The 10,955-nt window shown below is 41.2% G+C and overlaps 2 protein-coding genes across 3 annotated transcripts; one reads left to right on the top strand and one right to left on the bottom strand.

Annotated features, from left to right (window-relative positions):
* The first annotated feature begins 395 nt into the window (after nucleotides 1-395).
* Nucleotides 396-3,276, top strand: LOC122057814 (heat shock 70 kDa protein 1). Its single transcript, XM_042620106.1, has 2 exons — nucleotides 396-695; nucleotides 1,307-3,276. Exons 1-2 carry the CDS (start codon nucleotides 482-484, stop codon nucleotides 3,037-3,039), a joined length of 1,947 nt encoding a protein of 648 aa, XP_042476040.1. The 5' UTR covers nucleotides 396-481; the 3' UTR covers nucleotides 3,040-3,276.
* A 3,588-nt stretch (nucleotides 3,277-6,864) lies between these two features.
* On the bottom strand, nucleotides 6,865-10,008 carry LOC122058048. 2 transcript variants are annotated; one of them, XM_042620461.1, is made up of 2 exons: nucleotides 9,621-10,008; nucleotides 6,865-9,106 (listed from the first exon to the last, which is right to left on the bottom strand). In XM_042620461.1, the coding sequence occupies exon 2, from the start codon at nucleotides 9,074-9,076 to the stop codon at nucleotides 7,568-7,570; it is 1,509 nt and encodes a 502-aa protein (XP_042476395.1). In that variant the 5' UTR covers nucleotides 9,077-9,106; nucleotides 9,621-10,008; the 3' UTR covers nucleotides 6,865-7,567. The 2 variants fall into 2 exon arrangements, with proteins under 2 accessions (XP_042476395.1, XP_042476393.1); XM_042620459.1 differs by having other exon boundaries at nucleotides 6,865-9,165; nucleotides 9,621-10,007.
* Between the last annotated feature and the right edge of the window lie 947 nt (nucleotides 10,009-10,955).

Genomic DNA, 10,955 nt, shown 5'->3' with positions numbered 1-10,955 from the left:
AAATACCTTGAGCCGTGGCCAACTCCCCACCAAAAGCCAAGTCTTGGCGTAAAACACGCTCCAAAGAATAACAACCAGAACGTGCTCGAGATCGTTGGAAGACAAATCGACGGTGTGGAATCGTTTGATGAGATCTGAGATTATAGGACAGGGCAGATTCGGTATTATGGAAAAAAAAAACCCTAATCCTTATGGAAATCAAAATCTCATGGAAACAACGAAGAGCGGAAGTAAACCTTCCATACGATTTTAAAAAAAAAAAAACCTTCCATACGAGGAAAGGTAAAGCTCCTTTTTATACCGTCCATCTGTTTCAATCCAACGGGTGGCAAGTATCCATTGGAACTTTCTAGAAACCAACTTAGGTTTCATACATAAACGCACTCTTCGTATCTCTTTAAATCTCTATAACGTTCAACCTAGCTCCACTTTACGCCGGAGCTACCTCCCTTTCTCTTGTTTCGAATTTCAAACCAGAACAATGGCGGGCAAAGGTGAAGGTCCGGCGATCGGTATCGATCTAGGAACTACGTACTCTTGTGTTGGAGTATGGCAACACGATCGTGTTGAAATCATTGCCAATGATCAAGGTAACAGGACTACCCCTTCGTACGTTGCCTTCACCGATTCAGAGCGTTTAATCGGAGATGCGGCGAAGAACCAGGTGGCGATGAATCCGATCAACACCGTTTTTGGTTAGTTTCTTGCTATTTCATTTCTTACTTAATTCAGATCTGTTTTTTCTTTTATTTTTTTGTTGTTCTTTCTTTTCTTCTTGAGGTTTGAACATCTGTATCGTTATGGAACCTGCATTTGCTTCAGATTTGGTGTTTTGATGTAGATACATGTGTACTTTGCTGGAAAATTATTTCTTTGTTATATGCTCTGCTGCAGAGATTCCTTGTTTCCTCACATGCGTTTGTTCTTCAATTGGTTTTCTTCTTTCACTTATCTTCTGTATAACATCGGCGCGACATATGCTTCCTCTTCTATATTGGAGAACTTTTGTTTTGCTTTTGGCATGTCGTGGAACGAATTGATCTATGAGAAAGTATTTATGATCCTTTTTCTTCCGATTTAGTTATGTTTGTTTTCTTCAAGTAATTTATATGGTTTAGATCTTGTTATTAGCATATTATTCATAGGGACGGCACCAACAGAGTCGGACTACGACTACCAGATGGTTGAGACCTCTTGTTTTATGCGTTTTCTATATGTAAATATACTCATTCTCTATATGGCCTGGTTTGACTTTTCATGATGGTCTCGTCTATTACTTAACCTTGTTGTGCTCTGTAATTGGCAGATGCGAAGCGTTTGATTGGTAGGAGGTTTAGCGATGCCTCTGTTCAAAGTGACATGAAGCTATGGCCTTTCAAGGTCACTGCTGGCCCTGGTGATAAGCCGATGATCGGGGTGGAATACAAAGGAGAGGAAAAGCAGTTCGCTGCCGAGGAAATTTCTTCCATGGTCCTAATTAAGATGCGTGAAATTGCTGAGGCGTACCTTGGTTCCACGGTGAAGAACGCCGTTGTCACAGTACCTGCCTACTTCAACGACTCTCAGCGTCAAGCCACCAAGGATGCCGGAGTCATCGCAGGTCTCAACGTGATGCGTATCATTAATGAACCCACGGCAGCTGCCATTGCTTATGGTCTTGACAAGAAGGCAACCAGTGTCGGTGAAAAGAATGTCCTCATCTTTGATCTCGGTGGTGGTACATTTGATGTTTCTCTTCTTACGATTGAAGAGGGTATCTTCGAGGTTAAGGCCACAGCTGGAGACACTCATCTTGGTGGAGAGGACTTTGATAACAGAATGGTGAACCACTTCGTCCTGGAGTTCAAACGGAAGCACAAGAAGGACATCACTGGAAACCCCAGGGCTCTGAGGAGGTTGAGAACCTCTTGTGAGAGGGCGAAGAGAACTCTCTCTTCCACTGCCCAGACCACTATTGAGATTGATTCTTTGTACGAGGGTGTTGATTTCTACTCTCCAATCACCCGTGCCAGATTCGAGGAGCTCAACATGGATCTCTTCAGGAAGTGTATGGAGCCTGTGGAGAAGTGTTTGAGGGATGCAAAGATGGACAAGAGCACTGTCCATGAAGTAGTTCTCGTCGGTGGATCTACTAGGATTCCTAAGGTGCAGCAGCTTTTGCAGGATTTCTTCAATGGAAAGGAACTCTGCAAGAACATCAACCCTGATGAAGCCGTTGCTTATGGTGCTGCAGTTCAAGCTGCAATTCTCAGTGGTGAAGGCAACGAGAAGGTGCAGGACCTTTTGCTTCTGGATGTTACCCCTCTTTCTCTTGGTTTGGAGACAGCTGGGGGTGTCATGACTGTGTTGATCCCCAGGAACACCACCATTCCCACAAAGAAAGAGCAAGTTTTCTCTACTTACTCGGACAACCAACCCGGTGTCCTGATCCAGGTTTATGAGGGTGAGAGGACAAGGACCAGGGACAACAACCTTCTGGGCAAGTTTGAGCTCTCTGGAATCCCTCCTGCTCCCAGGGGTGTTCCACAGATCACTGTCTGCTTCGACATTGATGCCAACGGTATCTTGAATGTCTCTGCAGAGGATAAGACAACTGGTCAGAAGAACAAGATCACTATCACCAACGACAAGGGTAGATTGTCCAAGGACGAGATCGAGAAGATGGTTCACGATGCTGAGAAGTACAAGTCTGAGGACGAGGAGCACAAGAAGAAGGTGGAATCCAAGAACGCCTTGGAGAACTATGCTTACAACATGAGGAACACCATTAAAGATGAGAAGATCGGATCTAAGCTTGCCGCTGCAGACAAGAAGAAGATCGAGGATGCAATTGAACAAGCAATCCAGTGGCTCGACAGCAACCAACTTGCCGAGGCTGATGAATTTGATGACAAGATGAAGGAGTTGGAGAGCATCTGTAACCCAATCATCGCCAAGATGTACCAGGGTGCGGGAGCTGAAGCTGGAGATGGCATGGACGATGATGCACCTCCTGCTGGTGGAAGCGGTGCTGGCCCCAAGATTGAAGAAGTTGATTAAGTTTGCCATCTGTTTTTTTGCTTTTGTCTTAATTGAGATAGTTGTCTTCTAGTATCGTTATTTTTGGGAAGATACTTTACACCCCCGTCTTTTTTCGAAAAATTTCGGTTTATATTTTGAAGTTGAATTTTGACATTGTCATTTTTTGGGACGGCCCAAATTGTCTTTTTCATTTTCGCTCAGTCTTGGGTAGATTTTGTTGTCTCCTATATTTTCCTGATTCAGAGATTTTCTCCTGGCCCGATTATGTCTTGTGCTTTGTTTGGATGTGGTAGATTAAACAGAATTGAAACTGTGGATTGTTGGAAGTGGGAAACACTTCCAGTTCTTTTGGTAGGGTGATACTTCCGATTCTGTGTTGATCAATTTTCTAGCACGAATATCTCTTGTTCAATTAATTTTTAGAGGAGTTTCAATTTGTTCGGTCAAGGCCGTTTTGGCTCTCAAAACAGCGGAGTTCGGCTCTCATACTCGACACACAGTAGACGTAAGTTAGGGAATTCCTTTTAACCATTACTGAAAATTATTTATGGGTAATAGGATAGGCATGCTAGCAGATTACATTGGAATTTTAGCCATAAAATTTAATAATCTTAGATACAACCCTCGAATTGAGGGAAAAGATTAAACCTTTGATCCACAGCAGGAGGTGCATCATCGTCCATGCAGGAGGTACATCTCAGTCTCAAGACGGTTCATCTTCATAATCGTTTTCCATTCCAAATCTGTCTATGTCCGCAACTCATCCATATTTATTGGGTTTTTTTTTCTCTGGGGATTTTGTCACAGACAAAGAAAACGAAGCAGAACAAAAGCCTATAACAGAATGAAAACAGATTGATTTGAATCCAGAGAGAGAGACGGTGAAAACAGAGATGAATCTGTTATGATTTCATCCCCAGAATTTGTTTTTAATGAGCCTCTCTCACAGTTTAAATGACATTAGTTTTGTTTTTCTAAGAAGCAAAACAGAGATGAAACACACAGAATCTATTACAATTTCATCTTAAATAAATAAATAAATCTGTGCCACCGTTGATTTGCAGGGTAAACATCATTTAGCATTTGTTCATTGCATCAAAACAGAGATGAAAATGTCTGATTTTAATTAAAATTTTTGATGGGGTGTACATTAAGATGTATAAACTATACCTAATAATGGAGATGTTAGGATTTTATGTGGATTCAAAAAAAAAGGGGAATACCTACGAACTGGATTATTGATGTTCTGTCGGCCACAAGGATCAAGATTTTTTAATCATCACATGAGGTAATTAAGGTCCTGTTGGAGAGGTCTCTCGTGGAAGCGAACAGAAAAAGGGAGAGGAGACTCTTAGAAAGGTTTTCTTTGAGTAGATTTGGCCGTTGCTTTTCCATTTTCTGAATTAACTGGAGTTCCCCATAGAGAGGGCAGGTATGGGGCATGTACAGGAGAGAGAGACACAGAGAGAGGAATTTGTGAAAGGGAGGGGGAGCCAAGACTGGACGTGAAAGAGAAAGGTAGAAGAAAAAGGGCTGTGGAGTGGCAGTATTGGAAATATTATGTAATGTAACTTTTGCGAACGGATCGTATCTTTTTTATTTCAACTAACGGTCAATAAATGAAGCATATCTTATTCTTAGGTAATTCGCTAGCATGCTTAGCCTTTTCCTATTATTTATACCTATTGTAATTACCAAACGATTTCTCATTCCTTACTCTATTATGTCTATTGGTTACCAAACGTTTTATTTTCATCAATGATTTTGGAAGAAAATGATACCAAAGAGAGTAGATGGGTAATTCCTATTACGTATCTAATCTCTTAGTAGAAATTTGATCAGAGCTCGGTCAGGGTTAAAGGAAATGCCATAAGTAGGAAAGTTTAAGAAATTGCTTGCAATTTCAATGGGATTTGGATGAGAGCTCTTTCAGATTTGTAAAGGAATAGCCATAAGCTGGAGGGTGAAGAATTTGTCGGCAATTTCAACTCCCTTTCCATATGGACTTCAAAATTGGTGAAAGGTAAGATGAAATAGCCAAAAGAGTCTCATACGGCTCTGTTTTTGACACAGCTGGTGGAACCTATAGTTAGTAAAAAAAATGACAACTTTCTATACGATCTCAAATTGATATGGAAAGCTTCACTATTTAACGCTGGCCTCTATTGAATAATAGGAAGAGTGGAGTTGTCGATGGCCTTTCAAGGAAATAGATGTGATCCATTGTTCTCTTGTCTTTGACATGATTCTTGAACCATATGAAAGAAAACTGAGAGATCAAAACATTACGAACGCACCTCTTACTTTTCCCTTGAAATTGCAGGTTGTATGGAATAGGGTTTTGGACAACAGTCTCCTCGGTAACACCACCCGATTGATCGGTACACCAATGGGGTAGACATTTTAGGAATGAACTGCCTGACTCTTTGGAAATCTACCTCCCATAGGTGTTTGGTCAATATTCCTAGTTAAATACCAATTTAAGTCCAAAATGTCCTTTAGTCACCATAGGCTAAGTCATTTCTAAGAGCCATTGAATATCACTCCGGAACTTAGGAAAATAGAACACATTATAAGTTGAAACTAATTCCTAAGTCTTCACTGCCCATAATAATTGCTTAGCGAAATCGATGAGCTATGGTTCACAAAAAAGGCCAATCTCATTAGGAGGTCCCGAGTTGAGCCTCCAGTTATCTATTTCTCCTCCCTACCTATACCAAAAAAAAAAAAAAAATCAATGATTAATATCCTTTGGGATGCCCTAGCCACTTATGCTATATGACGCTTTCCACTTGGTCTTACAGAAGTGAAGCTTGACCTTCAAGCTTGGAGACTTCGTTCACTTGCTTGGAACTGACTTTGGCGCAGCTGTGTGCGCGTGTGTTTATAGCATGCATAGGGGCATCAATGGAATGAAAATTTTTCATTAAAGATGAATAAGGCAGTCATCTCATGCGATCCACTATCTAGGCACAAGCTGCAGTGCTACAGCAAAGATCTTTTCCCTTTTATTTTTTCACTCTATCCTACTGGGCGACATCGGCCAGCCTAGTGAACACTAGTAGAGCCAATGACCACCTACTCCTACAGACATACAATCCACAACTCCTCCCCTAAACACGGCCTCTTAAAGTTAAAACTGCCACCACTAGGCTAAGTTATCCCTTTGCAACCAAATATCCCTTTTAATTTGAGAAGTAAAATAAATCGATAAAATTCCCCATGCTCCCAATGAATGAAGGAATCCATACACCGCATTATACATATGGGTCCACACACCAGCGACGGTGCAATCTTCTTCCCAAAATAAATATTACATCTAAAACTACAATTGTTTTAGGTAGGTTAAATAATCACTAGTACAAGGGAGTGTTTGCTTTTTTATTCAAAACTGTTTTCCTTTCTCCTCCCACTATCCTTTACTTGAAACCAAACGGAACCTTAGAGCCAATTATTGCTGGAAATAAAGGTGCGGACTATACCAGTTCCCACATCAGCTTGAAGGAAGCATATGGCCTTATCAAAAGTAATCTAGGATTGAGAGTGAAGAGTATTGGGTGGTAAGGACGAAGCTTAACCTAATTCCCAAACAAGCCTACCCAAAAATCTTGCGTCACAAGATCAACTTTGGAGTCAAAAGGATTGAGACCTTCGCATGGTAACATGAACAACACTTCCAGCTGTGTGAGCTACCAACTCATCCACAGTTCTTACAAGATGGCACGCTTCATTTTAATGGGATCACAAAGAATTGTTCAAAGCGAGCCAAAACAGAGCTAACCATCAAGTTCAGGCTAACTCCATTATAAGAAATTGCTCATATCTCTGTCTCATACAATCGAATTGAAATTCAAACATAGCCGTATCCACATTGAATTTCAATCCATTAACATCCCTACAAAGATGAAACATTAATAGACTTGACTGCTGCTGTTGAAAAAGTTAAGAAATATATCCAGTTCCAACAGCAAACAAAGACTTGACATATACATCCACAATGCAAAGAGTGGCAACATAGCTACAGACCCAATAGGAACAAAATATCAACCAAGAACAAAACAACTCAATACTTAGGATCAAGTATACTACTTAGAGAACGATACTACTGGACCCAAGCACTACAACAATACAAATCCATGAACTGTTCGAATTACTGCATATAGGATGGTTCTCCATCCGGGTAACTAGAGAGTCAAGTGTGCCGGAAAATTCTTTCGGCCAACTATAACCCAATGTCTGCAAAAGACTAGATATAAAGAAAATATGACAGGATATCTAATTGATTCCAGAGTTAGAAAAAATAAAAAACTATTTCGAAGGTTGCAGAATCCTTACCATTAACTATAGGAAATAAAGATTGCAGCTTGCAGCTCAGGAGCAATCCCTATCAGAAGCTAGACCAGAGCAATTAGTGGCAGCCAGAAAGCAGGAAGGCCATATGCACAGTAAGGATGCATTTCATAGATTTCTTTTATGATACAGAGTTAGTGAACAATAAATCGCTGAGCATAGCAACCACCCTTACATTATCAATTCAATGCCTCTTTCAAGTCAACAGCAGCTCATTGGTTCCAAGGTGTGGGCGAAGGCACACGCGGACCTCATGTTCTTCTGGACCCACACGATGTTTGGGCACCATAATCTCCAGCACTGTCCCAGTCTCATCATAGTATGCTTCTAGCTTGGCATCTTCTGGAATTCGGGTTGCAAGTGGGATTTCCCTTATGAATTCCCCTGGAGGACAGTGTTCAGGAGATGGATCAGTGAGCTTGAATGTCCTATCATGCCTCTTAATGAATGGCATGCGGGCTGTACTAACACAGGATATCTTTACAATCCCACGAGTGAGAGTATTCCTCCAAGAAACTTTCACCCTCTGAAGATCTGCAAAAGGCACACTAACAATGATCAAGTATCCTTCACTATCCTCATAAATGGTTTTTGCAGCTGTGACGGGTCCGTATATGTTCCTCATTACACCACTGAATTCATTCAACCAGAGTGGCTCAATCGGGTGGACCTCCATATCGGTAACTCGATCAGAATGTGAATTCATAGGCAAACAACAATCATCATCGTTCCCATGTGGGAAGAAGTCCTTCCTCCGTTGTTTGCTGGAAACAGGTGAAAGGTCCATCCCATCACCATTGACATGGTTAGAAGGTTGGGTTGACAAATTCAGGCCAGACCCATTAAGCAATCTCTTTGGATGGGGTTGTGGGTTACTTTTTAGTGGAGGGGGCCTCTCAAGCTCAAACTCTGTGTTTGGAAGGTTTCGCCATGCACCAAAGTCACTAGCTTCTAGCGGAATGGTGAAGTTCAAGTCCCGCCCAGTAAGTTCCATCCACCGTTTCCGCTCTTCCTCATCAAGACACATAAGATTCGGCGACCTAACAACCTCAATACCATGCACGCACTGAGGATTAGATAGGCCCCTGTAATGCTTCCTCTGCATTCTGTGAGATCGAACAAAACCCTTATCCACACTGAATGGGAAAGGGCGCTCGCCTTGGCGAGAGTGCCCATTCATGTAGCTCCTAAGCTGCATCTTACCCAATGCATTCTCAGGCCTTTCCTTGAAAACCCACATGTACATGTTCTCCATATCATGCTGAACCAGGAAAACATCAAGCTGCAGATCCGATTTGTCAAACCCAGAAACACCATTGCTGTCCCGGGCAATCTTCACCTTGGATTTGTCATTCAAAACAGGCTTGAAGTAGAAGCTGAAGAAAAACCAGGCACCCCAGATGCTGTCTACCCGCTTGGCGCATTTCCTGCCGGTCTTGGGGAGATTGAGGAGGGTCTCCGTTTCATAGATCTGAGATCCAAGCCCAACATCTAGGATATCACAAGGGTCAGGATTCCACGATTGGGGCGGCGGGCTACGTTCTGCTGACAATGGCAGATTGATATCCGGTGGTCGGGAAAGTATGATCTGCCTATTCAGCTCTCGTTCCAATTCATCATGCGAGTTGGCGCTTGAATCCATGGATAACAGGGTGGATGGGTGATGATTCTCCATGGATAACGTTGTGAGAAGAGCTTCTCCCATATTCCCTTATCTCCTTTAAGGTTTTTCTTGCTGGTGGGTGTGGAATTTTTCAAATACCACCAAAGTCAACAGAAGCACCTCATAAAGATCTTCATAAATCAATCCCACAAAACCCACCAAAGAAAACCCTAGATTCATCAATCAACTAACAACATCCCCAGACATGAGCATTGAAAAATAAAAAAATGACAGATGATTCAGATGCGCTAGCTCAGAAAACAAAAAAACCTAGAAACATGAAAATGAGGAAACTCAGCCTTTACAAAGATTAAATCTTTTCGATCTCTACCCCAAAGAGAAAGAGCCCCATCGTAAACCATTAAAGAGAAAGAAATTAAGATTTTCAGATCCGTAATCTAACCCTAGAATCTCCTGAAATCCTCCGAAAACAGGAGGAAAATACCGTATCAGAACAATCAATTCCATGAGGAAGAAATCTCAACAGTTGAAGAAAAGAGAAACATCCTAGAAATCCAACAACAACCCTAACCCTAAACCTAAAAGAGAACCCAGATAAAAATCGAAGGGATCTTTGGAAGATTACCTTTTTTGATAGACTTTGAATCCACGAAAACATAGTCGTGCGAATGCGATCCTCATCTTCTTCAACAATGAATGTTGTTCCGTCAAATGAAGCAGAAAGAGAAAGTACAAGATTGAGTGAGAAAAGAGAAGAAGAGAAGCGATAACGGACTCTGTTTATCATAGACGGATATCTTCGGAACTCACCTGCACCGGTTAGCACCGCCGTCTGTAAAACGCCGTCACTGTTACTTAACGGTAACGGTGTTATCCCCATAATAGAAGTCAAAAAAGAGCCGTCAAACAAATTAGGGGACTTCAAACCCTGTGTTGCCCTCCTTGAATTGGTATTTCCTCCCATATACATCGTGCTGGTGGACCTCACTACCCAAGCTACACCAACACGGAAACTCCTCTTCCCTCACCCGCTCCCTATCTCTATCTCTCTCTCTCTCTCTCTCTCTCTCTCTTGAAAAGAGGGTTTGCTTTTCATGTGTTATGTGGGTTTGCCGAGTATAACATGAGATGTGTGTCTATTGCAGCTATCGGTGGGCCCACCTCCGAAAATTATGACTTTTGATTCGTCGATCTTTAGGTTGGGAATAGATTTTTATTTTTATATTAAACTTTTGGGAAAATGTTTCCTGTGAAATAGTGTCGTTTCACTTATACGCAAGAATCAATGAAAACACACGAAGAATCATCGACGTAAATGTCATTTTACCCCATATGTCTAGACTCTGGAGTCTTTTAGATAAAGCCTACACTCCCTTATAAAAACTATTTTAAGTTAAAATAATTGAAGATCTAGACTAAACAATTCCAATGGGATAAGTTCAATTGATTTTTATCAAAATAAATAAATTAATCACTTAATTAATAAATAAATAAATAAAGAAGATTTGTTTATAAGTGTGTATGTAATCTATGTTTCCCTAGCAAATAAGCCTGTGCTGAGCACGTGTATATAACCAATATTAAAGTTGCATTATGAAGTAGCCTCACTAACCTAATCACATCTAATGCAAGCTTACTCTATAAGAAATCAATCTATAGAACCTACTAGTGGTGTCAAAAAGCAAACCAACCGGATTGAACCGATCAGTTCAAAACAAATTGAAATTGATGGACCTGACTCCTTATTAGTTGCTATTAGTTTTAGTTTTTAGAAACCATTAAAAGATCTCTCTTCTGATGGAGATGAGAATGCTGAGGATGCTATGCGACAAGATCAAAAGGGATAGAGTAAGGAATGATCGCATTAGAAGCAATGTGAGAGTCGCCTCTATCCAAGACATGCTCTGTGAAAACCGATTGAGATGGTATGGTTATGTCCAACGGAGACTTATAAATGCCC

This window comes from Macadamia integrifolia, chromosome 12, assembly GCF_013358625.1.
Source record: "Macadamia integrifolia cultivar HAES 741 chromosome 12, SCU_Mint_v3, whole genome shotgun sequence".
NCBI lineage: Eukaryota > Viridiplantae > Streptophyta > Magnoliopsida > Proteales > Proteaceae > Macadamia > Macadamia integrifolia.
Note: the sequence above shows the minus strand (reverse complement) of the source record. Positions and strands in the feature narration are given on the sequence as shown.